Genomic DNA, 27,499 nt, shown 5'->3' with positions numbered 1-27,499 from the left:
AGCTGGGCCTGCTGCATGTGCTCCCGGACCATGGGCCATATGCAGGCCATCCGTTGGTGCATCTGCTCCACGTGTTCAATGACCGTGCGATGGCGCGAGGGTTGCTGCTCCCAGGTCTCTTTGGCCAGGTCCAGCATTCCTCGGGGTCGCCGCCCATACAGCAGTTCGAAGGGGAGAATCCTGTGGACCCCTGCGGTACTTCGGGATGGAGAACATTAGATAGGGAAGCAATTGGTCCCAATCCTTACCATCTGTCTCTATCATTTTCCTCAACATCTGCTTTAAGGTGCGGTTAAATCTCTCTACCAACCCGTCTGTCTGCGGGTGATAGACTGAGGTCCTCAGCTGTTTCACCTTCAACAGGTGCGACATCGCCTTCAGTACTGTGGACATAAAACATGATCCCTGGTCAGTGAGTATTTCTGATGCTATACCCACCCGGCTGAACAACAGGAACAGTTCTCTGGCTACCGTCTTCCCGGTGGCTGTTCTCAATGGAATAGCTTCGGGAAACCGGGTAGCATAATCCATGATGACCAGTATATATTTGTGTCCCCGGCTGGACCGTGGGAGCGGGCCCACAATGTCCATTGCGATGCGGCTGAAGGGGATATCGATGATAGGCAGAGGTATTAGTGGGTTCTTATACTTCACCTTGGGGCTGTGGAGCTGACATTCTGCGCAGTGGCGACAGTACTCTTCGACGGCTCTCTTTACGCCCGGCCAGTAGAACCGCGGAAGGATACGCTCATAGGTTTTCTCGACTCCCAGGTGCGCCCCCAGGAGGTGGGTGTGTGCAAGATACAGGACCTTTGAGACATGAGTCTTGGGAACTAGCAGCTGTTTGTGACACTCTCCCTTGGCCTCATGTACCCGATATAACAGCCCCTGATCAACCGTGAAATGTGGGTTTGTCGTTTCACTCACCCCTGGTTGTAGCTGCCCCTCGATCTCCTGGACATCCCTCCATGCCTGAGCCAGGTTGGGGTCCTGAAGCTGTGCCGTCCCAAATCGGCTGTGGTCTCTGGTTGGGTCCCCCTGTCGGTGGGAGAACTCGGAGAAGGTCTCGCTCGGACCCACCTCTTCCAGGGCTGTTGGATTCTCGGCTCCTGCTTCTGAGGCGGTGGCGGTGGTGTCCTCAGGGCCGGGAGTGGGCCCTCTCACCTCTACGTCCGGGTCCACCGTCTCGGCTGGGTCTCCCCCAGATAGGCCCGCCCAGGCTGGTTGAGCGCCCCCTTCTGTTCGTCTGTGGGTGCGTCGCTTCTGGATCCTGCGGCCGGTCTCTGCGTTGCGGTTCGCCGGAGCTTCCTTCCAGTACCGATCGAATATGACACAATCCCGGCCCACCAAGACCGGGACGGGCAGGTTCTCTACCACCCCTGCCCGTACGGCCACCGTCCCCCTTGGGGTGGACATGTCAATGGTGGCAGTGAGATATCGCTTGGTGTCACCGTGGATGCAGGATACGGAAATTTCCTCACCTCGGGCGACTCCAGCGAACTCTGGTCGGACGAGCGTCACCATACTTCCGGAATCGAGTAGGGCCTCAGTATCTCGGCCTGCAATTTTCACGGGAAAGGTTGGTGCTCTTGCTCCCTCATGTGCCCAGCATGTGGTGATGTACCTGCAGGGGAACGCCGGGGGTCCCGATGTCTCCGCCGTTGGCATGGGTTCGTCTCTGTCGGGGCAGTCTCGTGCGAAGTGGCCTTCCCTTCCACAGGTGTAGCACCGTCGTCTGTCCCGGTTCTCCCGGGGAGGGGGCGGGGTGGGTTCGGGTCGTCGCGGCTCCGGGGTTCCGGTTGCTCTCCTGCCATAACCCTTCTCTGTCCTAGATGTCCCGGCGGTGCCTCTTAAGGGTTCGGGTCGGCTGGTCCGCAGCATCTCTTGGGTGACCTGGTGGTTTTCCAACAATGCAATTAAAAGGTCAATACTTTGCGGCCCCTGTTGGCCAACGTACCTCTTGGCATCGGGGGGTAGGGCCCGGGTGCATCGGTCCAGCACTACTCGGTCCAGGAGGGGGGGCCCGTTTCCTTCCACCAGCCAGCTCCGGGTTACACGACTCAGGGCAGCGATTTGTGCTCTCGCGGGTTGGTTGGGGTTATACGTCCATTGATGGAATCGTTGGGCTTTTGCCGGCAGGCTGTAGCCATATTGAGCCAAAATGGCCACTTTGAGATTGCCGTAACTCTCCGCCTCCACAGCCGAGAGGTCCCGGCAGGCTTTCTGGGCCTCCCCGGTCAGAAAAGGTGTCAGGATACCACCCCAGTCTCCTCGGGCCCAGCCTTCTCTGTGGGCCGTCCGCTCAAACAGCTCGAGGTAGGCCTCCACGTCATCCTCGGGGGTCAACTTTGTCAGCACATCCCGCGGCTTCTGGTTCCTCTCCCGTTCCCTTGTCCTGGAACACAATTCAGTCAGTGCCACCTGCAGTGTTTCCTGCGTCTGCAGGAGTGCTTGAATAGCCTCCTCCATTTTTTTTTTTTTTTTTTTTTTTTTTTTTCACTGCTGGTTTCCTTCTTGTCCGGTCAACCCGTAGCGTGGATTTGGAATGCCCGCATTCTCCACCATATGTGGACTTCCTCACCACCCACGGCTGCAGTTGCCGCAGCAATGTAAGAACCAGTGCAGTGAGTCTCAGGATCAGTTAACAGAAAATTCATTTAATTGTATTAATTGTAGGGGGAAAGGGAAGGGGAAGCAAAAAAGAACAGAAACTTCTTCCCGGTCGGGGTATCAGTCTTCCTCCCCAGGGTGAGTACAATCCTCCTGGGAAGACAAAGTGAACAGTGGTTAGGTGCGTGAGCTCGGGCACTGGCCAGCACGCTCCAGGTCGGTCTCCACTCCTTCCTCCCTTCCGCACAAAGGTTGAACGTTGCAATCCTGCAATTCCTTTCTTTTTCCCTTGTTGGCTCACAGCCGCTTACCGCCCAATGAACCGATGAGAAGAGACGCCAGGCGCACTAGCTCTCCCTAGTCCCGCGCAGCCCTCACTCCTCTGTGCTGCTCCTTATATCTTCGGTGAGGCAATCAGCTGAGCAGTCTCAGGTGTGCTGCAGCAGAGTGGAAAATTCCACATACCTGCACTCTGCTGCAGCCCTGTCCTTGGTGCTGATCCTTGGAGCTCACCTGGTCTGTAGCTTGCTGTCCCTGGTCCTGAAACCTTCCAGTATTTCAGATGGGAGGTAATGTCCACTCACCACTTGTCCCAGCAGTCGCCGGTGGCGGGAGGCCCGGCCGCCCTGGTGCTTCTCGTGCTCTCTTGTGGAGCACCGATAGGGCCTCGGGGCGCCACAGTGTGAATACATACACTTCCTGGGTGAAGGGCACCGGCCAAATGAGTGTGTATGTAAGTCCTTCAACTTTTGGCAAGCAGGTGACCTGAGGCTGCTCTCTAAATGGTTGCTTCAGATTTTCCACGGGGCGCAGCTCCAGACACTCCTACTTTTATTGGCAGCGAATTGCTATTGTTTTTAAGTTTTTTGATCTAATGTGATTGGACGATTCTCATATCTTTCATGTTCACACCCACCATTAATATAACTACGGATGCGCGACTGTCACTCCTGCTCCTTAGCTAGCTGACTGGTACTTTCCGGAGATGGCAACTTCAAGTGGAACCGCGGAAATAAAAGAAAATTTGGTTATTTCCTTACAAAAACGATCTTTCACAATGCGTTCACTGGAAGAAAAAAGGAGGATAAAGGAGCCTGGATCAGACCGACCCGATATACAAATTCAGCAGCAGGCAAGTGATGGCGGATGAGCCTACACCCAGGGCTTCTCCCGCTCTTGTCATGACAAATGGAGTTGGCTAGCTGGATGTGGTGTAAGTAATGCCTTTGATTGCTTTCCCTGTTTGCTATTTCAAAGTGTCGGCACTGAAACGTCGTGGACAACAACAAGGGTACAAGAGCTATAACATCTTTCTGAAAAATGCAAACGGCACAAAAGTAGCCGCAGCCATCTAGACAATAGTATGAGACTAAACTTTTTTGACAGGCTTAGCATTGCTGAACAGCTAGATGAAGGCTACAGGATTGGCATTAGAAGGCACGACCAATAGGTGACAAAATCGACACATCCTATCCAGAATAACAGACTGTGTGAAATTTTGTAAAGCCTTTGAGTTGGCTTTGCGTGGCCATGATGAGAGTGAGAGCTCCGATAATCCTGGGATATTCCATGGGTTGGTGAATTTTGTTGCCTCCTTTTAACTTCAGCATTCACATATTCACATTTTGTCCAGCAGATGGCAGCAGAAGGCTCTAGAAATGACCTTGGAGTTAGCTAATATTTTCCTACTCTTTTTATGACTTCATAGAATGTAACAGTGGCAGTAAAAATGACTTTAGTAGTTCCATATTTAGAAATTGAGCAGTTGTCTGTTGGTAACTTTAGATGATGTTGGAGAAATTGGAATTTTTTCATCCCTACATATTATTTTTTATTATTAAGGAGGGCAAAATATATGCAAGTAGTGCTACTGGCCAGTGTTTAGGCAACATTACAGTGTGTTGTGTTGTTTTTAGATTTATTTATTATTATTATTATTTTATTTTTTTGCTGTGCTGCTTCAGTTTGTTTGTCCCGCCCAAAACTGTGCCCCCCCAAAAAATGTTATCACCAGCCCCCACTGGCCAGCACCAACCTGAAGTACAATCAATAACTACCTATACTGGCTAATAAAAACAGAGGGAAACATGCATCAGATATATGATCAGTTCTACAAAATACATGTGTATAGCTTTACTGTCATGATCACAATGCTACTTCTACCTAGGGGGTTGTCAATATTTACACAATGGGTTTCAGGAAAATAAAGCATATATTGGCATATTGATTTTAAAATTGAGTTGAAAGAGAGCAAGACATAATATCTGCTCTGCTCAAGATCCCTGAATTGTCACATATCTACCCATTGTTTTAAATTTATAATGATAGATTGTTTAGTTTCTGAAAATGTTTTTGAGGAGAATCCAGTTGCTTTAAGAACAATGCATGTACTGTATGACTAAGTATGACTTATCAATATCATGTGTAAATTACATACTTGCCATCTCAAAATTTGTGCAACCAAATGCTTTCAATTAAAAATTTGTGCGACGTTTATATATTTTAAAAAGATATATTTACCACTGCAAACAGGTTGATTGCACACGACTGCTTATGGTGCGTTGTTCCGAGATACTGTCTACTGCAGAAACCCGTCATGAAAGTCTAATGCAAATAAGCTCATTATCTGTGTTTCACAGGCTGAATCTATTATTGGCTCTCAACATGACTCCGGCAATGCAGAAGGCGGTGGTTTGTGATTTATGATACTTCAGAAAAAAACACATTTCCCCATTTTGCCTATTGAAAAACAAGGTTGGCTGTCAATCAAAACAATCCCACTGATTAGAAGTAGCTCACTGAGCACATGGCAAGTAGGGCATGTAATCAAAGGGCTTTGAAATGAAAGACTGTATTGAATGACCTATACAGGATCAATGTGAGCCAAAAGCATGGATTCTGCAGTTTTAAGAGTATATACTTGTCTTTAAGTACTTGTACAATAAATGTTTAAATGAAATAATGTAAGTGCATATGATTGACACATTTTAATAATTAGGCAATTAGGCTATAATGTCTTAACTTTATATTTCACTAATATTGATATTGTTCAAAAAAGAAAGAAAGCTCCAGTAGTCATTCTGGATAAAATCCAAATAGATAACTATCCACTCCAAGATGAGTAGGGCATGCAACTAGATTAAATCCAATCCCCTTCCCCCACCAAAAAATAAAAAAGAAATAAAAAAATTTATTGTACATATGCTGCTATTGTACGTGTGCACATTTTAGTCATGAAGAATAGCATAAAACAGCACCCTTATTTGAAGCTACAATGCTGGTTTTGTGTTGTTAGGATTAGGGTCTTACATATCACACACACACATGCACGCACGCACACACACACATGCACAAACACAACATAGTTTATTTTCAGGCATGTGTTGTAGCATCAGTAGTTAGTAGCAGCATGTTAGGGCCAGGGATGGTTGTGGCCCTAAATGACTGCATAAAAGATGTATGCCAGTGGTTGAGCACAGTCACTCAATCCTATTCTGAGAGAAAACAGTGTACTCTTGATTGAGGAAGAGAGGTTGAGGAGTTTGTGAGAGAAACATGGTATTCTGGCAGCGACAAAAGAAGTGGTTTGTTTTTTTAGCTGTTTTTTTTTTGGGGCACAGACTAACATTGTGCAGCATTTTTGGGTTGCAAAACAAAAGGGTGAATTCAAGGTTTTATTTCACCCTGGTTTCCTCTTTTTGGCATACACATTTAGCTTTTTTGAATATGTGTTGCTGGACCTCAGTTCGTTATCAAACCATGCGCAAATCAGAAAAACAGAAGACAGTTTTTATTTTTAGAGCCACTTTCAAGTGCAGTGAACACATCTGTGAATTTTTGTAATCTAAATTGAAACCAAAAAAAGGCAAACTCCAGGAAATAAAAATAATAAAGTAGACTAGGCTGGCAGGGAAAGGAGAAACATAATTTATCCCAAATATGGGGTCATAAGCGTGGCCCTGTGTGAAGTCGGCAGCACAAGGCCTTCATCATGAAGCACTAAATACACACGCAACACGCACGCATGTTTTTTTCTCTCTGGTGAAGCATTGTAACAAATGTGCTCATGGCGTTACTAGTATTTAGTAGAATTTAGATTAGCTAACAACCATGTTTATTAGGATTTATAAATCAGTCATACCTCACACTAAATAAGCACATTTTTGGCATTTAGCATTTTTTAGCACACTGTAACTGTCCTTATCTCACTTCACTTATCTCACAGTTACTTGTTACAGCTTGCATCAAGTTTAAAATGTAGGAAGTAGGGCAGTTTATGGAACAGCACCCCCATACCCTCCAGTCAATCTTTAAACCCTACATTCTGGTCAGATCTCTCTGATCCGTACCCTCAGGACAACTGACTATCCCCTCCCTGCTTGGTCACATCTCCTGACACTAAACCATATGTTGTGTTAATTGATGGTTGTGGCCCTAAAAGACTGCATAGAAGACTGGCTGTAACAAAGACCAGGACAAACTGGTCAGAAAGTTCAACTTGATGTGCCAGCACAGATGCCTAACATTTGTTGTTTATATGATGTAAAAAATAGTCAAATATATAATGGCAAATATTTAAAAAAGTAAACTTAGCCTATGGGATAATACCATATAGCTACTGTTGGCAAGCATACACGCACACACACACATACGCACACGTGTGTGGCTTGGATTTTGCACACAATCAGAAACCAGCTTTGTATGGGCTATTGACTTGATCTTTTATGTAGGTCTAAAAATGTTTTGTTGGGGTTCATTTTAAAGTATCTGTTGACTTCCATAAAACATAAAATTTAAACCTACAGCCTCCCACCACTTTTCAAAAACCTAAAAACCCTTCAACAGAATGTTTTATCCCTCTCTACTTCAGTACCCCCACCCCACAAAAAACAATCATATGGTCCCTGTATTTTTACCTGAGACATTAGCACTACAATAGCACTTAATCACACCCATTTTAATCACTGAACAGCTCATCACTGGGGTAAGTGCAGTTTAAGCAGATCATCATGGATATAAAATCATTTTTTGCATGTACATTTACATATACATTTTGTTTTTATTATTTTTTGTTTTACATATGCATGTCATCCATAATCCTCAGCAGTTTTTATAACTTCAGCCCCCCATCCTCCACCCCCCTTCTAATTTCATATTCACGGTGAGTATTTGATCAATATAGATAAAGATGCATACAATCTTGGTGCTTCTATACAAGGATTACCTACAGTATACATGACAACACAAACCTGCTAGTTTAGGATGTGAATTGAAACCCAGGGAGGGATAAATTACTTGCTATCAGAGAGAAGATTGCAAGTTAAATTGAATTCTACGATGTGCTTTTGCATACACGCTAATACAGGTGCACCTCATGGGGTTGTCCTTTCACTCGTCTTCTGTGCATTATACACTAATCTAGAGCTCAACAAGAATAGCACCACTTCATTGAATATGCAGACGATACTGTTAGGAACCCGTTAGCCATCCATGGATGATTTCACAAGAGAAGTCTCATTTTATTGACAGCTGTGAACAGTCATGTGGAAAAAAATTCTAACACATTGTTTTTCTTTTTTGAACAAAGAATGTGCATATTCTCTCCACTTCCATTAAAGGTGTAAACACAGAGAGGTTGGCCAAATACAAGTACTGTACCTTGATGAAGTTACTTTAGAGCAGCCCAAGGTCAAAATTTAAAAAAAATGTGGCAACGTTGTTACTTTTTAAGGCAACGAAACTCCCAGCTAAACCTAAAATCGGCTAATAATTACTTGGCTTGTGATAGTGAGATCAGAGTCACATATTGAGGAAAATATTGGAAGTGTTAGCTGTTACTGTCCATATGTCCACTGTTTTGTATACTGGATGAAATGTGTTCTAGAACAATCTCCTTAAAACACTACTTTTTATTATACTGTGAATTGTTTAATTGCAATATCCATACAGTTATTGAATGTACTATATTTGTTTTGAATATAAAATATATGCATTTTTGATATTCCACACTAATCTGAACATTATACAGTATTTATAGACAGTATGTCACGTGTAAAGGCACTTATTTTAGAAAATACAGTGAACTCCAAAATGTTTGGGACAGAGATATCTTCCTTGATTTAGCTCTGCACTCCACAATTTTAGCTTTGTAATCAAATTACAATTCATATGTTGTTAAAGTGGCTATTCTCAGCTTTTATTAAAGGGTACGAACAAAAACTTTTGTTTCACCATGTAGAAATTACAGCACTTTCTATACATAGTCCACCCATTTCAGGGCACCATCATGTTTGAGGCAAGTGGCTTCATAGGTGTTTCTGATTGGTCAGGTATGTTAAATTGCTTCTTTAATCCAGATATAAGAGAGCTGCTTATCGTAGAGGACCACAATAGAAATTTGTTTTTATCTTTATTGTGATATCCTTGACAATGCAAGACTTTGTCTTTATCAACTTGTTAAATAAAACTAACTAACTAGCTTTCAGTATCAAGTCTTGATTTTAATCTTTTGATGCCTAGAATCAAGCCCATTTGAGCCTGTTATTGCCATTTGTGAATATTGTGTTAATGAAAGTCAAGGAAGCCATTAGGAGGCTGAAAAATAAGAAAAAACAGGGAAAAGCCTAAGAGATATAACAGCTGTCCAACATGTCAGAAACACTCTTCAGGAGGCAGGTGTGGATCTGTCAGTGACTACTGTCCACAAAACACTTCATGAACAGAAATACAAAGAAATACACTGCAAAATGAAAACCACTACTACCACTGCAAAACAGGAAGTCCAGGTCACCGTTTGCTAAGAAGCACCTAAAAGAGCCCGCAGAGTTCTGGAAAAAGGTCTTGGGATAAATGAGATAGATTCACTTGTATTAGAGTGATGGCAAGAGCAAGTATGGAGGCCAATAGGTACTGTCCAAGATCCAAAGCACTCCCCCCTCCCTCATTACTGAAACATGTTATGATTTTGGCATTTAACACAAATACTGGCTCACTTGTCTTCATTGACGGCTCCAGCTTTAATATCAGAAATAGCCAATACACTGTACAGAGCGCAACTCTAAATATGAATTATTCACAGTGAGAGAACGTTTGAATCTTAAGCAATCTGCCCAATTGTGAGAGCATGTTGTTTGACCTACACGGTTATAGCAATAGTGAAAGATCTGTTTTGATACACTTTGATGGAGAACAGGCTGATGTTTGTGTTAGGGCTGATGAATTTAATTTAATTAATTCTTTTTGGCAAATGCAAATGTAACAGGTAGGACCTTAGAACCTGGGAGATATCGGGACTGGGAACGGACAGATTGACGGTTCCTATAAGGTTACGCGAGAATTTCGTTTTGACACGGCAGCTCGCGTTTGTATGGAAGTGCTTGAATCCAGCGTGGGAATGAAACAGTGCTTTTGGCTACTTGTGTGCGTGTGAATTGGCTTACGTGCAGGGGACTTGCCTATTTAATACGGCTGTTGCATCTGGTTCTGAGCGATATAGCTAATATACGCCCAACAAGAATTTGCGAAGCTGGCTATTTGCGGCATGAGGCCCCAGCCGGGGGGGGGGGGGGGTGAGTCAAGTCATTGGAAGCGCACCAATACTCTGTTGTAGGAGTGCTTCTTAAATACTGTTGAAGTTGTCGACGTTTATAACCAAGGACCCAGCCTAGTTCTGTCAGTGGCCACTGTTTTTCTCCCTGTCATATTGGGTATAGAATTAGTTTTAGTCCCTTGCACCTTGGTTGTATGGGTATGGGGAATTGTAGTTTCTTTTATTTTTTATATTCTCGCTTAAAATGGTGTAGTTTGGATGGGCAAAGTGCAATCCACAGCTATTGTAGGTTTTTTTTTTTAGTGAATGGGCAACGTGCATTTAACAGACATATTAGGCATTCTAGTAAATGGGCAAAGTGCAATCAACAGGCAGGGTAGGTGTTTTAGTGAATGGGCAACGTGCATTGAATAGACATAGGTATTCTAGTGAACGGGCTAAGTGCAATATTATTTTCTGGGTATCCTCTAAGATAAGAGTAATATCCCTAATAGTGCTGGCGAGACATTAAATCTTCGGCAAGTGCAATAGTTCTCTTCGAGAACCAATTATTTAATATTTGATTGCATGCAATACTCACGGAAGGACTGATTGTAGTGAACCACCTGACATACTCTATGGTAAACCCTCATTTTGAATATAATTTTGATGGCGTGACCATTCTTAACCCTGGGTGCGGTGAAATATCTTTTGTATTGATGATTTTGAGACATTTTGTGTGATTATCTTACAAATTCTCTATTGAACTATTGCACTGTAAACTGGATGAGATTTATGTTACTCTGTACGTTGTTACATATCAGGATTAACTTTCAGAGTGTGTACCGTTATTTGTCTGAAGTACTGTATGTCCTAGCCACATTTGCCTTGCCGGGCGTGTGCCCGCCCATGGCCATTGATAATTTGTGTATGATGTTTTAAAGGTTCTCGTGAATGATCTAATAAAGAGAGTATGTATATTCCCTTGTATCGGCTTCCATCTCGTCTCCTGCATTATCCCTGTGTGGGGCATTTTTCACCCAATAACCTTCCTAGGGTCTCCCACCCTTATAATTGGGAGTGGCGTAGTCAAAATCTTTAGTTGTATGGGAGTGTCTCCACCTCCTGGAGGCCACACAAAAATTTCACTTAAAACATAGTTTTTAGTTTATTGCTCTACACAACATTTCCAAACGTATGTGGACACCTGAACATCACACCTATATGTACTTGTTGAACATCTCATTCCAAAACCATGGGCATTATTATGCTGGATCCCTCTTTGTCGCTATAACAACTTCCACTTTTCTGGGACAGATTTCCAGTAGATTCTGGAACATGGCTGCAAGGATTCACTTCCATTCAACCACAAGAACATTTGTGAGGTTGAGCGCTGATGTTGGCATTAAGGCCTGGCTTGCAATTCGCATTCCAATTCATCCCAAAGGTGTTTGATGGGGTAGAGATTAGGGCTCTGTGCAGTCAGTCAAATTCTTCCCCATCAAACTCAGCAAACCATTTCTTTATGGAACTTGTTTTGTGCATGGGGGCATTGTCATGTGGAAACAGGAAAGGGGCCTCCCCAAACTACAGTTGGCACTATGCATTCCGCCAAACTCGTATTCCTCCATCAGACTTCCAGATAGTAATTCGTGATTAATCTACCCGGAGAACATGTTTACACTGCTCCAGAGTAGTGATGGGAAGTTTGATTCATTAAAATTAATCAGAACAGTACATTTGAGTCAGAACATCAAAATGAATCGAGTTTTTGAGTCGTTTGTGTCATTTTTGTATTCGTCACCTTTAATAAAACACACTAGTGTTTGCGCACCATTTAGCCTGCATTTAAAAATAAAAGGTGCACAAGTTAGATGACGCAACTTGTACATTTAGCGATCTCATACACACACTCTACTAGCATCATTGACATCCTAGCATTCTTATACATCCACTGTACTGATGCAATATCACTTTTGTGCACATTTAGATGTCGTCACTCACCTGAAATCACAAGACATACAGTACATTGTGGTTAGCCAACTGTAACCTGGCGCGCTCTGTCTGCTACTGTCTTCACACCATCAGTTCATAAAAAATAAAAAAAAACAGAGTAACGATAACAGAGTCTTTTATTGCTACCACAAGAGGGAATGCGATAAGAAAATTTTCGGTTACGCTGACCTATAAAACGCTATTACTAAAGCAAAATTAGACGTGTTATACATCGTTAGAAATACTCTCACCTACTGAATAAATGAATTGTCAATCAAGCCAGACTGCACTAAAAAGGGCGACAATGCCGAAATTACGCACAGCTATTTTGGAAGGTTCCCAGGCTTCACAAATGCGCATATATTTCACAAACGGATTGTCCAAGACAATATATGACCACTCAGTCTCAAAAGGGACATCTCTATGCGTAAAAGCAAGGGTAAGGTTGTTTATTTATTCAATATTTAGTCCCAGATATTGACTGTAGAATGACGTGGTATCATTTTTTTAAACTTTGTCTTGTTTATTTTGTTATTCAGTGAGCAGCGTTTTCACTGCTGTATTGGCATATCTTAGGGCTATTGTCGGGTTTATCTTGTTGCTATGATGGAATACGATTTTTGAGTGGTGAAAGAATATTTTTTATTAATGCCCAGATAGACAATATTGTCCATTATGTCATGGGTGGGGGGTGTAGTTGCAGATGAGACTGCAGGGAGGGGGTGCGTGTTAAATGAACAACCAGAGCGACAATGGTGGCGCTTCGAAACTCCGTATTCGGCATAGTTGTCATGTATCCCCTGCTAATGAAACTGAAACAAAGCGTTTCTGTTCTTACCTCTTACTTTGGTTGCAGTATCACTGAATGTCTGAGTTTAGTAATCTCGGCATGCCGGCGAGCCGACCACTAGGGGCTTCCGGTTCAAGCCCCGCCCATTCCAAGTACAGATACGGATACAGATAATTTAGTTGGTTGAACAGATACAGATGCAGATACAGATAATGGTGTACTCGCTCATCCCTAGTAATAAAACTTTGAAGGAGAGCTCACACCAGGACACTCCAGGTTTGTATACAGAGATAAAACACACAGCATAGCTTTTAACTGCCAAAAGGAAATTCCTTTTATGACTACTGAGGGAACAATCGAGAGAAACAGACATAATCCCTAGCTCAGGTCAAACAGAGAGCAGGCCACTTAATCACTATGTGATATTGCCTGAAGTATGAGGGAGTTTGCCAGATCAAATTAGATTGTCCGTCTCTCAAAGGCGATAAATGAAACTAGATATTCGAGAACAACCAATAGTATATACAAGGTCCCATTTTTATTGACAACAGATAATACTCACCAGCTAGCAGAAAATAAAACATCAGCAATTATTGTTTCATTAGATGTTGGCCATTTGCAGCATGTGTATCACTGATTTCTTGTTTTGACAGAAATTGTGGGTAATAGCTCATTTTATGATCATTATAATAATGATGTCATTGTCAATCTTACGATATAATTGTAATACAGTGCCATGAAAAAATATTTTCCCACTTCCTGATTTCCTCTGTTATTACACAGTTGTCATTGTTAATGTTATCAGTTCCAAAGAGTATTGCATTGCCATTTTCAAATGTCACCATCCAGCAGTGCAGGATTTGAGAGTACAAATTATTGAGCACATACAGAGGATTAATCCAACTGGCTTGTACATTTTGGGCAAATATACTCTGTAAGACTCACTTTATACAAACCATTCAGATAGAAATAATTCATTTAAATATAGATGTGGCTAGTGTTTTTTGTGCTGCACTGAATCACGTACAATATCCTTTTCAAAAGAAAATACACTTCGATTAAATCTCCCCCTACAGATGTCACTTGGTGCACTAATTTGGAAACTGAACCAAGATCCCAGAGTGTGATTTCAGTTATCTGTGAGACACTGTTAACCACTGTGGTTTTAACAAATAAACTTTGTCAGACCCACTTTATAGAAATCATGTAAACATTCTGATATTTGACATTAAATATTGAGCAGGAAGTCCCACTCACCTTATATGAATAAAAAGAAGCTTTGGAGGGGCTCATGAATTATGCATTGTAGATTGCTATTTGAGTGGGTTTCTACGCTCACATGAGTGAGAAGGTTCTCAATAGCACTACAGGTTCATCAATTTTCACCTGATCATTGAAACGCTAATTTAATCAGTGACCTGTTCACCGCTGGGGTAAGAGCTGTTTTACATAATCCTCATGATTTGTTTAACCCCTTAGCCCACATGCCAAATCTGGCCAATCCTTTCCCATTTAGGGGGTACCCTATTTAAAGCTTTATTGCTCCAGATGTGAACACGACAGAGATTGAAAATGGCTTAAATGAAGCAAGACATTTATACCATTTACAATACTAGATTAGTTCATATTCATAATTTTGGAAGAAATAAAGTGCCACAAATGCAATTTTCTAGGCAAAAAATCAAAAATGAATTTGCTCTTTTTTTAGTTTGCAATGAAATACCGATTGTATATTGTATATATATAGCAAGTTAAACTATACATGTCCTGGATCAAAAACTTCTTAACCACAAATTCATAAAATCTAAGGGTGGATATGTAGACCTACTGAGATCTATGAAGCATCTAAGCAGTGTACCCAGCATCTCCAAATCTATCCAAAATATCTAAATTATGCATTGCTGTAAATCATAACATATTTACGTATTTCACTACAAATCAACTGTTTTGATTCAAGAAACTCACTGTTGACTCAAATGACTCATCATTTTCAAGTGGGAATTACAAGCTTTCCGTCAGTACAGTGGTCTAAAATAGCTAGGATCCAGAAACATATCCAAAATCTCTCTAAAAATGAATAAAATGCTTTCTGTCCATTATAAAGCATATAAAAGAGCCCCTTATGAATATTGTCACACAATGTGGTACAGTACCTAAATGTGTATTTCTATACTGTGTTTTCTTGTATGGGGATGGGACGACAACAATTTTCAACCAACCACCACATTTTTGCAATGTTCCAACTCTCACGTCATCACAGTTGCTTGCGTCACAAAAACTACTAAAGTATCAACAAACGCTTACATTACAGTGTGAAATATCCTAATTATAAAATACCACTAACCTATTTAAAGAAACTCAATTTCAAAAATAACGTATATAACTGGAATATTTTTAGCAGTAATACCTACATACCAATGATGAAATCTTATCTGTGTTCAGTAGATAGAGACTACGTGTAAAACCAATCGTAAGTTTGTATATGTATTCAATATTTAGTCACAGATATTGACCACTAGGGGCTTTGCGCTAAGAGGTTAACACGCTGATTTTGTCTATAGATTAATGAGAATTATTTATTATATTGAATTGTGTCCCTTGTGTTGTAGTATGAATTGCTTGATTGAAATACCTTGACTGATATTGACAACTCGGTGTATACACAGTTAAACACAAATGTATTGGGACAGTTTTTTTCCCCAGATGGGGACAATTTTTATTTTTGCACTCCAGGTCATTGGATTTGAAAGCCAGGCCATTTAATATTTTTGATAGTTAGCAATTCTACAACTGCCAATAAAAAGCAAGAAATTTGGAAATATCTCACCAAGGGCAAAATGAGCAAGTGCTTTCAACAAAACATTTATATTCACTAGCATTAAATGCCTTATAGAAATGAAGGAATAGTATGAGTGCATCTGAGTATTAAATGCATAATCCATGAGGTCTAAAACCAGGCGAACATTACAACCAATATGTCTTCATTAATAATTTGATTGAATCCCCTTTTCAGTTTATTCACATACACTAGAGCCAGGATATATATTTAATATTTAAATATTTAAAAGGATTATAGGTCACCAATGAGCTAATAATAGAGGGTTTTCTTAAGGAAATTATGCACTATTTAATAGATACGCTCATTTCTCCTCTATTCATTCTTTAAACATATTAAATAAGGGCAAAGAAATAATGTCCCAAAATTGTATGTAGAATTCAACATATAGACCATCAGCACCTGGGCTTTTCCTTTTTTTGTACTACAAATGGTCTCAGAAATGTTATGTTGCTCACCACAGGACTTTTAAAAGCATTCTTTAAACATATTTATGGTGTCAAGACAAAGTTTTGTCATAAATCATAAAGATTAATTTATTGGCAATGTAATTGATTTTTATGGCAGAAATTGATCATACTAAAATGTGGCATGTGCAAAAAAAATTTGGCAACCTGTCAAGTCAGTATTTGGTAACACCTCCTTTTGCAGAAATCACAGCTTCCAAATGTTTCCTGTGGCCAGCTAAACATCTCTCTGTTTGTAAATATTCTATTCTTTGGTCTTCTTGCATGCACTGCATGTTTGAGATCTCCCCACAGGTAACACATAGAGTATGTGTAATATAATTGAACACATTGATGTTTGATTAGAGGATGGTGTCCTAGAAAACAAACTATTTTTAATTGGATGCTGATGATTATGATGTCATTATGAACACTGTCTATTTATTGCAGGTTCCTGTTGTGGATCACTATAGGATCAAAGTGTGGAAGGATGGCCCAATCCTTAAGGTTTCTTATGTATGTTGTACTATACATTGGGAAGTACTGACACTAATTCACGTTCTTTTATTTTTACCACAGAATAAGCAGGGTTTTAGAGAGATTTTAGAAGTTTTCCATGAGAAATTATTCCAGCACGTAGGTTACTGTACTACACTACTATACAGTGGGCTTACTGAAATTGCTTGACATTTTTATTCAAATAATGTTGTTAGTTACTATGCATGCTGTTAGTGTTTATGCTACAAAGCGCTACATTAAAATGTTGTACATATTATTTCAGATATTTAATTCCATCTTCTTCTTAATAAATGGGTTTTTTGGTGGTTTGTTAACCAACAGATAAATAAATAGTTCCACCTGCTCTGCTGGAGCATGGACCAGAATATATTGAGCTTAAACCCTACTAGCCACCCCTGTGTGACACAGATACCTTAATACCTACTTGTTGGTATCTTGCCTTGTAGTCAATAACTCATCCCTCCTAATCCCTCCTTCCTAACTGGTGCAATTTCTGTATCTTGCAGGTCGTCCTTTCTAAGAAAGACAAAGGTGGCTTTGCATTTCACGTGGGATGTGTACTGCAAACTGACACCTTGCAACTTCAAAGAGATGGTTGGTCTCTTCTTCCTCTGCATTGCAATTGCAGTGTCCACTGCAGGTCTGCTGTACACATGGATGTCCTTCACACTGAAGTATGATCCTTACTCATCCCTCATTGTAGCAGTGGTATGGGGCTCCATCCAGGTCCTGGTACTCTACCTTGTCCACCCATTTCGCTGTGCATGCACTATCATTATACCATCACTGGGCACTAAGCAAGGTCGCAAGATACTTCTTTCAGTTGCACTTACAATGTCAGTGACCAGCTCCATACCAAACATGGCGAGTAACGTTTCGTCCGTAGTCCACATGATCCAATGCTCCAGCAAGGTGACTGTTCAGAATATTGTGAACTCCACATCCATGATGACCTCTACCCTGTCAGACATGAAGGGCTTTTTCCAAACCATTCCAGATCTCAAACAAACCTCATCCATATTAGACCTCCAAGAAAGAGCTAATATTACTGAATTACAGAACAAGCTGAGGAATGCTTCCACAGAGTTCAACACAAAGATCTCTTCTATTCAGAAAGTTATGAATGTCTTCTCAATTGTGGCACAAACAGTTATAGCTGTGGTGTTTGTCTTCCATTTGCTAGGAGGGTCAGTGGTATATGTGCTTAGGTATGTGACAGAACCAAAATATGATAACATCTATCTGACACACAGGCTGATGGAACTATTAAAGGCTGAAGGGGTGACCAGCATCCCAATACATTACAAGAGGAAGTTTATAAAAAGTACTGGGTGGAAGATGACAAGACGGGAGATTGAGAGAGGCCTGTTTGCTTCCATAAAGATCATTTTGTACGGACTGATATCTGCAGTGATTATCGGCCTGGACCATTTTGTCTTCTTTGTTCTGACAAATCTATTGGAATGGGCGCACAAGGTTCCGGAGATACACACTTCCATCACAGTTAAAATAAAGGTAAGTATTTCTCTACAATTAACTAGTGTATTGCCATAACCTGATATAAGAAATATATACAGGGGATAATTGCTCTATGTTGACTCAATACTATTGTTTCACACTTATATCATGAAGTTTTTCGTTTTTGGTTTACATCAAATCAGTCCCTTACTTTTCTTAGTTCCAAACACAAAGTCTATGTGCTTCTGCTTTGTTACATAATAAGGTACTTTGTTATATCACTTACCATTGCTATATGACTGACAAATATGAATCATGGTCTCTGTTTTAACAAAATTAGCACATACTGTAGGAATTTGGTCGTGTGTAAAATAAAACTTGTAGTTCCTGAGTTTAGGTCAATAACAATTTATTAACAGAACAAATTAGTCTTCTTTACAACATGAAACATAGTAGGGAAAAGCAAGGCAGGTCAATTATAATGCAGTGTTGTTCAAGCAACAGCTTTATACCCCTTTCCCAGTTGTACCAGTGAGGTAAAAAAAAAAAATGTACCGGTAATTTGGCAGGTAACCAAATGGTCACTGTTACCTCTGTATGCATGTGTAGCATGGGTCACCTTAGTTTACATTAAGTAAAACACCAGAGCCAAGTTTATACAAAAAATGAACAGATTTCTTAACACTACACTCCTTGGCAAAAAAAGAAAAAAAAGCATTGTTTCTCCTGAATATTTTTTCCACTGAGTTCAACAGGAAAATTAATCAAGAGAAACAATGCTTGTAGTATCTACTGCATATCTGGCAGCAGCACGATGGTTTGAGGCTCATTTGATACCTTGGACCCTTGATGACTATTTAGCCAACAAATGTGTTCCCTACTGTATCAGCATAATTTACAGCTAAATCTAGTCCCACCCCCCAGAGTTTTTGTATCGCTTGTAGGACAACCTGAAAATACGATATCCAGATTCTGATGATAGGTCACAGACATCAGGAAGTCATGGAATGCAAATGATATGCAACCAAATACAAAACATGACTCTTTTATTTGACATTATGTTAATTTGTCTACTGTATAAGTGAATTACCCTGCTTCTAGCTTTTCCCCAAACAGTTCACTGCAGCAAAAGTAAACGAGCAAATAGTGGCACAGGAGGTCTCAGGAGTGCATTTGTTTAATTTTTGCTAATTTTCTGACAAATGATTTGTTGTTAAGAGCATTAAAAGCTTAATTTTTTGCCATTTTGTGTTTGGCCCATTTTTTTTTTTTTTTGCCCAAGAGTGTAGATTGGAGGAATGTTTAAGGTCACAAGATATATCAAAGCTGGATGCAACAGTTGTTCTTTGTTAACAAAACAAAACACAGCAAACCAAGGTTCAACACACGGTGATTCTCAGGCATTCACACAAGTTAAATGATTATGTGGATATCAATAAAAAAAAACGTGACAAGGCCCACTGTGGACATACACACATACTCACACACACCCACACAAGAGAGAGAGAAAAAACATCAATTCCAGCACAATATATAGATATATATAACATTTGACCATCAACACTTCTCATTCAACCACTTTAAAATATAAATAATAAAGATACTATAATTTATTACATTCCATGGATACAATACCTATTTAAATAAAACAGAACAATATAGATCACCTGCTTGTATGGCTCAATGGGCCTACCAAACACCTGTTCTTCCGTCCTGCAATAGCCTTCACCGCTAAGCTTCTGTGCCAAATACAATGCGGTTGTCATACAATATTGTTTTCACACAACATTAAAAGTCCCTTGAGTACGAAAACCCTGTATTGTTAAAACTTGAGGCTTTGTCATTGACATTTCATCAAACATAGCTTTAATTATTGCTTGCAATAATGATCTAGCGTACAAAGTGATTTCCAAGCCAGCCACACGCCATGAGACACCTGCCAGGAGTGAACAAGGGCCACCCACTTGGAGTTTCCTTCTCTTGTTTGCAGGGGTAACCTGCATGTTTCTGAAACACGCACTTCTTAAAGGGGCAGACTCACTTTGCTACACATGTCTGCTCTCCTAGATTTTGATAGTCTTTGACACCCCCTTCCTTACTTCCACATCTCTGGCTGTTCTATCCAAAATCAACACTCATCCATACTGAGGCTGACTACATTAACCAAACGGTTATCGTCACCTGCACCGCCAGCAGAGTACCGAAGAGGGGGCATTTTAACTACCGAAAGGGACGATGACGTAACAAAGTATTACCAGCTAGAAAAACATATGCGACATAGCTGGGGCGACATAGCTCAGGAGGTAAGACCGCTTGTCTGGCAGTCGGAGGGTTGCCGGTTCAAACCCCGCCCTGGGCATGTCGAAGTGTCCTTGAGCAAGACACCTAACCCCTAACCCCCAACTGCTCTGGCGAATGAGAGGCATCAATTGTAAAGCGCTTTGGATAAAAGCGCTATATAAATGCAGTCCATTTACCATTTACCATATGCAGCCCAATAGTGGCCCAGAATCTGCGTATTGGAACGTTTTGTCGGGCCGGAAACAAACATGTTGCTACTACAACCAACTAAAACTATTTGTGAGCTACTTACAGATGGCAAAGTATTAAATAATCTTAAAGGAGTACCATGGTGATTTTCACACTTTCTCGGTTTTATGTGCTATTTGCACAAGAGGCATTGAAGAAACACAATGAGTAAAGTATTAAATATGTCCGTTCTGTATTTTTGGAGAAATATGCGTTTTTAATTTATCGTCCTATTTTCAACCGGTTGAGAAAGTTGTCAACTTGGTGCGTCACGAACACAGTAACCACTCCCCTTTCCACGCCCCGTAAACCCATGGATAACTCGAGACCCATAGTTTGCGCCGCTGGCTTACAGGCAAGTCAATGCAAATATTTGTCTAACGTTAGGTTCTAGAGTGCCTTTTAAGGACTATTAGATTATTTCTGGTTATATTCATTTAGCTAGCTAGCTAAAGTTAGCTAGCTAGGTAGTTTGCTTTCATAAGGCAATGTTATTGATAACGTTAGCTAGCTAGTTTGCTTTAATGAGGATGTTATAATTGTGCTTTTATCTTAACTTGGCTAGCTAGATAGCAAACATTATAATTGGATATAAGTCAACGTCCTTACCTTAGCTATCTATCAATACTTGATATACTACTAAGCTAGCTAGCTTGTGAAAAGTCTCCCAAAGAAAGCGCATATCATGGGGGTAGCTATGGTAACGGGGCACGGTCTGTCAATCATAGCTAACTGACAGTTCTCATTACCACGCCCAGACGGTTCGGGTGAACTTTTATAGTGGGAAATTTAGGCTTAGAAAAATACGTTTTAAAGTACATTGAAATGACTGAATAATTATGCACATTTGTTTTGTTGTTGCCTAAAGACAACTGGGAAGTGTCACGTTCAACCACCATGTTACTCCTTTAATATGAAAATATATTACTACATAAAATAAAAAGCAAAATACATCTTCGAACACTCGGCTCATCGATAGGCTATGTAGCCTGTCTTTTAATGGCTGGAGTAGCCACCACCAGCCACCACAAATATTAATGATACAATGAGTATAAATAAGTCTTAGGTACGCCAATTCAGCAGTTTTACCGTGATTACAGACGAGTTACAATGACACCGCCACCAAGTAATTCATTGTGCCTGCTTTAGCCTACTAATATAATGCTCATTGCGACCCGTTGATTAACAGATGCATAATAATACGCTAGGTTAGAATACTGGTTACACAAACAATAACAATACAAATAATGAAATAACCAACTAACTACGACCAATTATCTAGCCCTCAAAAGCAAAAAAAATATTTTTACTCAATCTTCATAATCGTCTGTAGTTCTTCTCCTTGCGCGGGAAAATCGTGAGTTGTTCAACGTAATGCAATGTAGCGTATGGGAGCAAGCTTAACCAGACAACCAATCAAAAAGTGGCTTTGCGTAACAGACTGCCCTTAACTCAAATATTGCTATTGTAATATTATCACTAGAAAGCCGACGCACTTAGGTGTTGTGATTTTTTTAAAATTTATTTAAAATATAATTAAAAAATAAAATTAATTAAATTCCTTTTTCACATAATTTCGCATCTCTAGCAAGTCTATCCTACTTTAAGTCAACATCCAAACATGCTGAGGCAGATTAAAGAACCGAAATTCCTTACACATGGTCTAAAGGGCATGGTGCAAGTGCATTTAGGGCGAGTCCAAATACACTTCTGCTTAACAGTGGATTATTTCAGCACAAAGTAAGGCACAATGTACAATTGGGCGGATGTTAGTCGAATTAATTAATAATTGGTGTGTCTTTGGCTGTTACATGTGATGAACCAGAGTGTCGTTTCCAATTCCCTCTAAAGCCACCTGCACTTGCACCCTGGCAGGTTACTAATATAATGGTGGATTTAGCATGACTTACGAAGAAAGGACAGATTTACCTCTGTTGAAAAAGACCAGCTTGTGTACAAGTTTAAAGAGCTCAAGCAGTGAATATATGGCTACAGCAGGGTTCCACCAATGCTTTTTGCAATCTGACCGAAAGTATGGCGTGGGGTAGACCTAAAATTCTTAATAGCTTTAAAAGTTAACTCAAAGTAAGGCAATTCAATACAATGGCATGTTGTATGATACAAACAGTCTTTCATTGATTGCATTTATGTTTTTTGTGGCGTACCTATATCGGAGAAAATATTTCACAATACTGTTATTCTCCGGTTCCCGTCTAATGTCTGTTTGATCCAAACATCTGTATCCATTGATGTCACATGTCACCACGTTGCCTAAAGTTAAAGTTGAGTTAAATGAATGTATGAAGATCCAGTCTGAGTTGGACAAATCCAATCAATTGTATAATCAATAGTCTAGACAAGAGGCTAACAACTCTAATCAGTTTAACACTCACTTTAGCCTGGTAAGCAATCCCAGCAAGCTAGTATGCTATATCAAAACTATGCAAACTGTTAGTCACTAAACAACTGTTTACGATTACATACATTTGGATTCCTTGACATACACACACAATACAGTAGCCGAAAAACTCTTCAGGTGAAATCAGCAGGGTTTTAATTGATGAAAGTATTGAAACCTGGTCACTGTCGTTTAAAAAATGTCAAAATATTGTACAAATAGTGAAATTTGAATTAATCTTTGTTTTTGCGGGCTTTTTTGTAATGTTCCATCTGACTTATCCCGACTTCTGCTTTCAGCAAACGTTCTCCTACACCACATGTCCTTTTTATTACTATGCTTGTTTTCATTGAGTTCTTGATTGAATGGCAATTCATGCACTGTTGTAGGCAAGATATACATTATCAGCCGTGCTTTTAATGGATAGCCATTGTTCCATAACAGCCACCCCTCCAAGAATGAAGGAATGGCATAGCTGGCCAATATAAAGTCATGGCTTGATCCAGGATAAATCGCAAATACATGTGTAACCTCACATGGAGCAATCGCAGATCACCTGGATGTTGGAGACCTGTTTTACCCATTCTTGGCTGGCAGGTGTTGGGGGAATTTAACATATTAATTGGCATGTTAGACTAGGCTTGAGGTAATAGCATGTATGGCCAAACTTACGGAAGACTGGGATATCCCTCCAATTGAATTTAGGGAATGGATGGAACGACCCACTTGCAAAAAAAAATTAGCATAGCCCTGACTTTCACAGCGATGGGGAATGTATACAGGGACAGCAAGCATTTGTCTTAAGCTCATCTGCCAGGAAATGACAGATTTCTGTTACCGCCTGTCAGTATAAGTACAATTTATGGAGGCATTCCCCATTGCTATAAGACAAGTATGTGGTACTTGGCCAATAAAACCTCTGCCTCCATTGTCTCCCAGTTCTTTGTCCAATCAGGTAGGCTACTCCATGTGGCTGTGCGAATTGAGAATATATGAGTAAATATTTAACAACTGAAAACTTCAACAAGTGATGTGCAAATTACGTGTTCTTGTAATGATATGGCACAAAGGTCATTTAAGAAGAGTTCAGATGTTTGATCTGCATGGTCTTTAGTTAGAGAGTTTTTACTGGGTCTATAGGTACGTAGACACCCTGAACCTCACATACCCGTTAAATGTTGATGTGTATTGCCGTGATTGGTCAAACAATGGGCCAATCTTATTAGTCTTTCTTGCAATTATGTAATTGAGATCAATATTCAGACTAACCAGTATGATGTATTTTTTATTAGTGTGTATTATGCATATTTGGGTACACCCCTGTGTGTAATGGATAGGAGGATGATTGTGCATTAAGCACCTGCCTATGTAGGCATATTAATAGAAAGAAAGTTCTGAAGGGCACACATAGCAATAATACATTATGTATTTAAAGAGTCCACGAACTTCAGAACACAATAATTTTCTGTTACTTTTGTATTTTTGTAGGTATATCTTGATGGCTTTTTCGGAAATGCGGCCTCTTTCTTCGGCAAACGTCCTAAAACAATGGACAAAACATATTCTTATGCATTCCCGGTTCTGCCATCTAACTGTGAGCCAAATCTCCACCCACCGGAGTCCTCCTTGCAGGTGACAATTGGAGCACTGTACATTGTGGCTTTCATCATGCTCCTGGGAGAGGTGTATGCCCGGCGGATCCGCAGGAAAATCAGTGCCTCCTTCTACAGAGACCGTGAAGAAGTGCGGGTCCAGTACCTTCTGGCAAAGATGGTAGCGAACAGAGAGGGGTGTGAAAACTGACCTTGCTCTTCTGACAAGGTTATGAGCCCAATTTTTCTAGCAATGTTCAGAAGTCTCTCATGCCAAAGCTCAGCAGTTTTTATAATGGCACACAGTGCTTTGCTGCCATATCTGTTTCCCGATCCTCATTTTAGCATAATGAAGGGATTCCAGTTCATCACCTGAATTACATTGCATTACAGGAATTTAGACGCTCTTATCCAGAGCACAACTTTTATGCACCCATTTATACAGCTGGATATACACTCACCGGCCACTTTATTAGGTATGACTTGCTAGTACCGGTTTGGTCTTCTGCTGCTGTAGCCCATCTGCTTCGAGGTTCGAGATGTTGTGCATTCAGAGATGCTCTTCTGCATACCTCAGTTGTAACGAGTGGTTATTTGAGTTACTGTTGCCTTTCTATCAGCTCGAACCAGTCTGGCCATTCTCCTCTGATTTCTGCCATCAACAAGGCATTTTCGCCCAGAGAACTGCCGCTTACTGGATACTTTCTCTTTATTGGGCCATTCTCTGTAAACCCTAACGATGGTTGTGCGTGAAAATCCCAGTAGCAGTTTCTGAAATACTCAGCCCGTCTGGCACCAACAACCATGCCACGTTCAAAGTCACTTAAATCACATTTCTTCCCCATTCTGTTGCTTGGTTTGAACTTCAGCAGATCGTCTTGATCATGTCTACATGCCTAAATGCATTGAGTTGCTGCCACATGATTGGCTGATTAGATATTTGCGTTAACGGGTGAAGTTTGCAGTTGAACAGTTGTACCTAATAAAGTGGCTGGTGAGTGTATACCTAAGCAGTGTTAAGTTAAGTACCATGCTCAAGGGTACAACAGCAGTGTTCTACTCAGAAATCGAACCTGTGATCTTTATGTTACAAGACCAGTTCCTTACCCATTATAATACGCTGGCACATATATTGATTGATGCAGTTATACGTTTCAAATTCGGTGTTTTGAGATTCGGAGACTCTCCGCCCTTTTTTTTCTCCTCCTTTCCTGTCTTAGTTATGTAAGTCACCAGATATAATAATGAACCCTGTTAAATAATTCATACCCTGGCTAAGGGTGCCTTTTGTTACTTAATTTCACATCTTACTCAATTAATTTCCTCTTGGTTTTGTGTGTAATCTGTTATTCATGGCATCGGTTTTTGTTATCATTATTATTCCTGGCTTATTTAATTGACCAGCTGTTATTATGGTAGGTCGTGGATGCTAGATTTCATGTATTTTTATTATTTCTGGTTAACTTTAATGATTAAAATTACTGCATTTCATTTTCTTGTTCATAAATATTGTATATTAATAAAAGGCTGGTAATATTCTTTCTCTTTAACATTGAATGTTCGATCAACCGACAAAAGCCTGTGTTGATATACAAAATTAACGATCATTTAATTTATGATCGTTAATTCCAATGATGATTCTAATGATGATTATGAAATTGTATCACATTAATTATAGTCTATCTGAGGGGGTTTTAGCACACAATAACACTGTTCAGTATTCAGAGTGCTGAACATCGTACAAGGGTACTTATCTGTGTTCAGAAAAATAAACATTTTATTTAATCCTCACATCCCTGACATATATTTGAAAAAATGTCTTAACTCCAGAGAATTCTCCAAATATTAAAAACCTATAATTTCTAGACTTAAAAAACTATTTTTTTTTTTGTGACAGGAAAAATTTCAAAACAAAAGAGCAGGGAACACAGCAACTATTAACCAATGTCATGACAGTGCTTTCCACCCCAATGCTGCTGATCAAACTGACACATTGCAAAATAGCAAGCATTGAGAAATGAATTTTAAGGCCTATTAAAACTTTATTTTTCTCAAAGCAGTTTAGGGCAGTTTGCTCAAAAGTTCAGTTGAAGTGCCTCACCTCTGATACGGATTCAGCTGATTTACGCTTTTTAAAAGTGCTTTATTAAATTTTCAGGCACATTACATTTCAGAAAATCTCACAAAACATTAAAGAAAACAAAACATTACAAAATCCACATCACCATTAAAATATTTACAAATTCAAGAGTCAATGGGTTTATTTATGTCACACAGAGTCGATAGTTTGTTGTCTTCTTAAATCCATTATTATTTATTTAATTACTACATCACTACTAATAATAGTTTGATTATCCTGTACCCTACACTGCCATTCAACTCTTACTGTAATATAGTGAATATTATCAACAGTATTTTATTAAACTTTCATTGTTCATTTTCTCTATTGTGGGAAGTTTGCTAAGCCAATTACTATTTATGTTACAATTTACCTGCATATCTTGGTTTACAGACACCGGTTGTACAAGCGTCAACATTTACAGGCAAGCCATATGTCTATTTATTGTTTTCCAGTTTAATAAAACTGAAACAATAAAGCAACAAATAAAATGGGTCAATTTGGGAGGGGTTGTCTGTGTCTCTAAGACTGTTTGTAGACAATGCAGATTATAAGGTGCAACCAGTAGTAAGTCTGGGGCTGAGAGATACAGTATCTGTCCGCAGCAGTAAGCCTTATTTTGCTTATTAGTCTGAAAAATGCTAATATATTGTTTGCTGTTCTGAAGTGTCAAAGGAAA

At 40.2% G+C, this 27,499-nt stretch overlaps 2 protein-coding genes across 2 annotated transcripts in view; one reads left to right on the top strand and one right to left on the bottom strand.

Moving 5' to 3' along the window:
* The window catches only part of LOC135259626 (osteoclast stimulatory transmembrane protein-like), a 51,050-nt gene extending 26,017 nt beyond the window's left edge, over positions 1-25,033 (top strand). Inside the window, exons 2-4 of the mRNA XM_064344194.1 lie at positions 16,656-16,721; positions 17,231-18,239; positions 24,598-25,033. Coding sequence (XP_064200264.1) covers positions 16,696-16,721; positions 17,231-18,239; positions 24,598-24,912 — 1,350 coding nt within the window. The 5' untranslated portion in view covers positions 16,656-16,695 and the 3' untranslated portion in view covers positions 24,913-25,033. The remainder of the gene's footprint in view (positions 1-16,655; positions 16,722-17,230; positions 18,240-24,597) is intronic.
* On the bottom strand, positions 247-2,540 carry LOC135259620 (uncharacterized). Its single transcript, XM_064344179.1, has 2 exons — positions 655-2,540; positions 247-383 (listed from the first exon to the last, which is right to left on the bottom strand). Exons 1-2 carry the CDS (start codon positions 2,467-2,469, stop codon positions 378-380), a joined length of 1,821 nt encoding a protein of 606 aa, XP_064200249.1. The 5' UTR covers positions 2,470-2,540; the 3' UTR covers positions 247-377.
* Positions 25,034-27,499: the final 2,466 nt, after the last annotated feature.

Source organism: Anguilla rostrata, chromosome 7 (assembly GCF_018555375.3).
Source record: "Anguilla rostrata isolate EN2019 chromosome 7, ASM1855537v3, whole genome shotgun sequence".
NCBI classification, from domain to species: Eukaryota; Metazoa; Chordata; class Actinopteri; order Anguilliformes; family Anguillidae; genus Anguilla; species Anguilla rostrata.
This window is presented reverse-complemented; position numbering and strand designations above follow the sequence as displayed.

Bases quoted from the DNA above. Each gene is read 5' to 3' on its own strand.
- LOC135259620 (XM_064344179.1), bottom strand. From the start codon at position 2,469: ATGGAGGAGGCTATTCAAGCACTCCTGCAGACGCAGGAAACACTGCAG.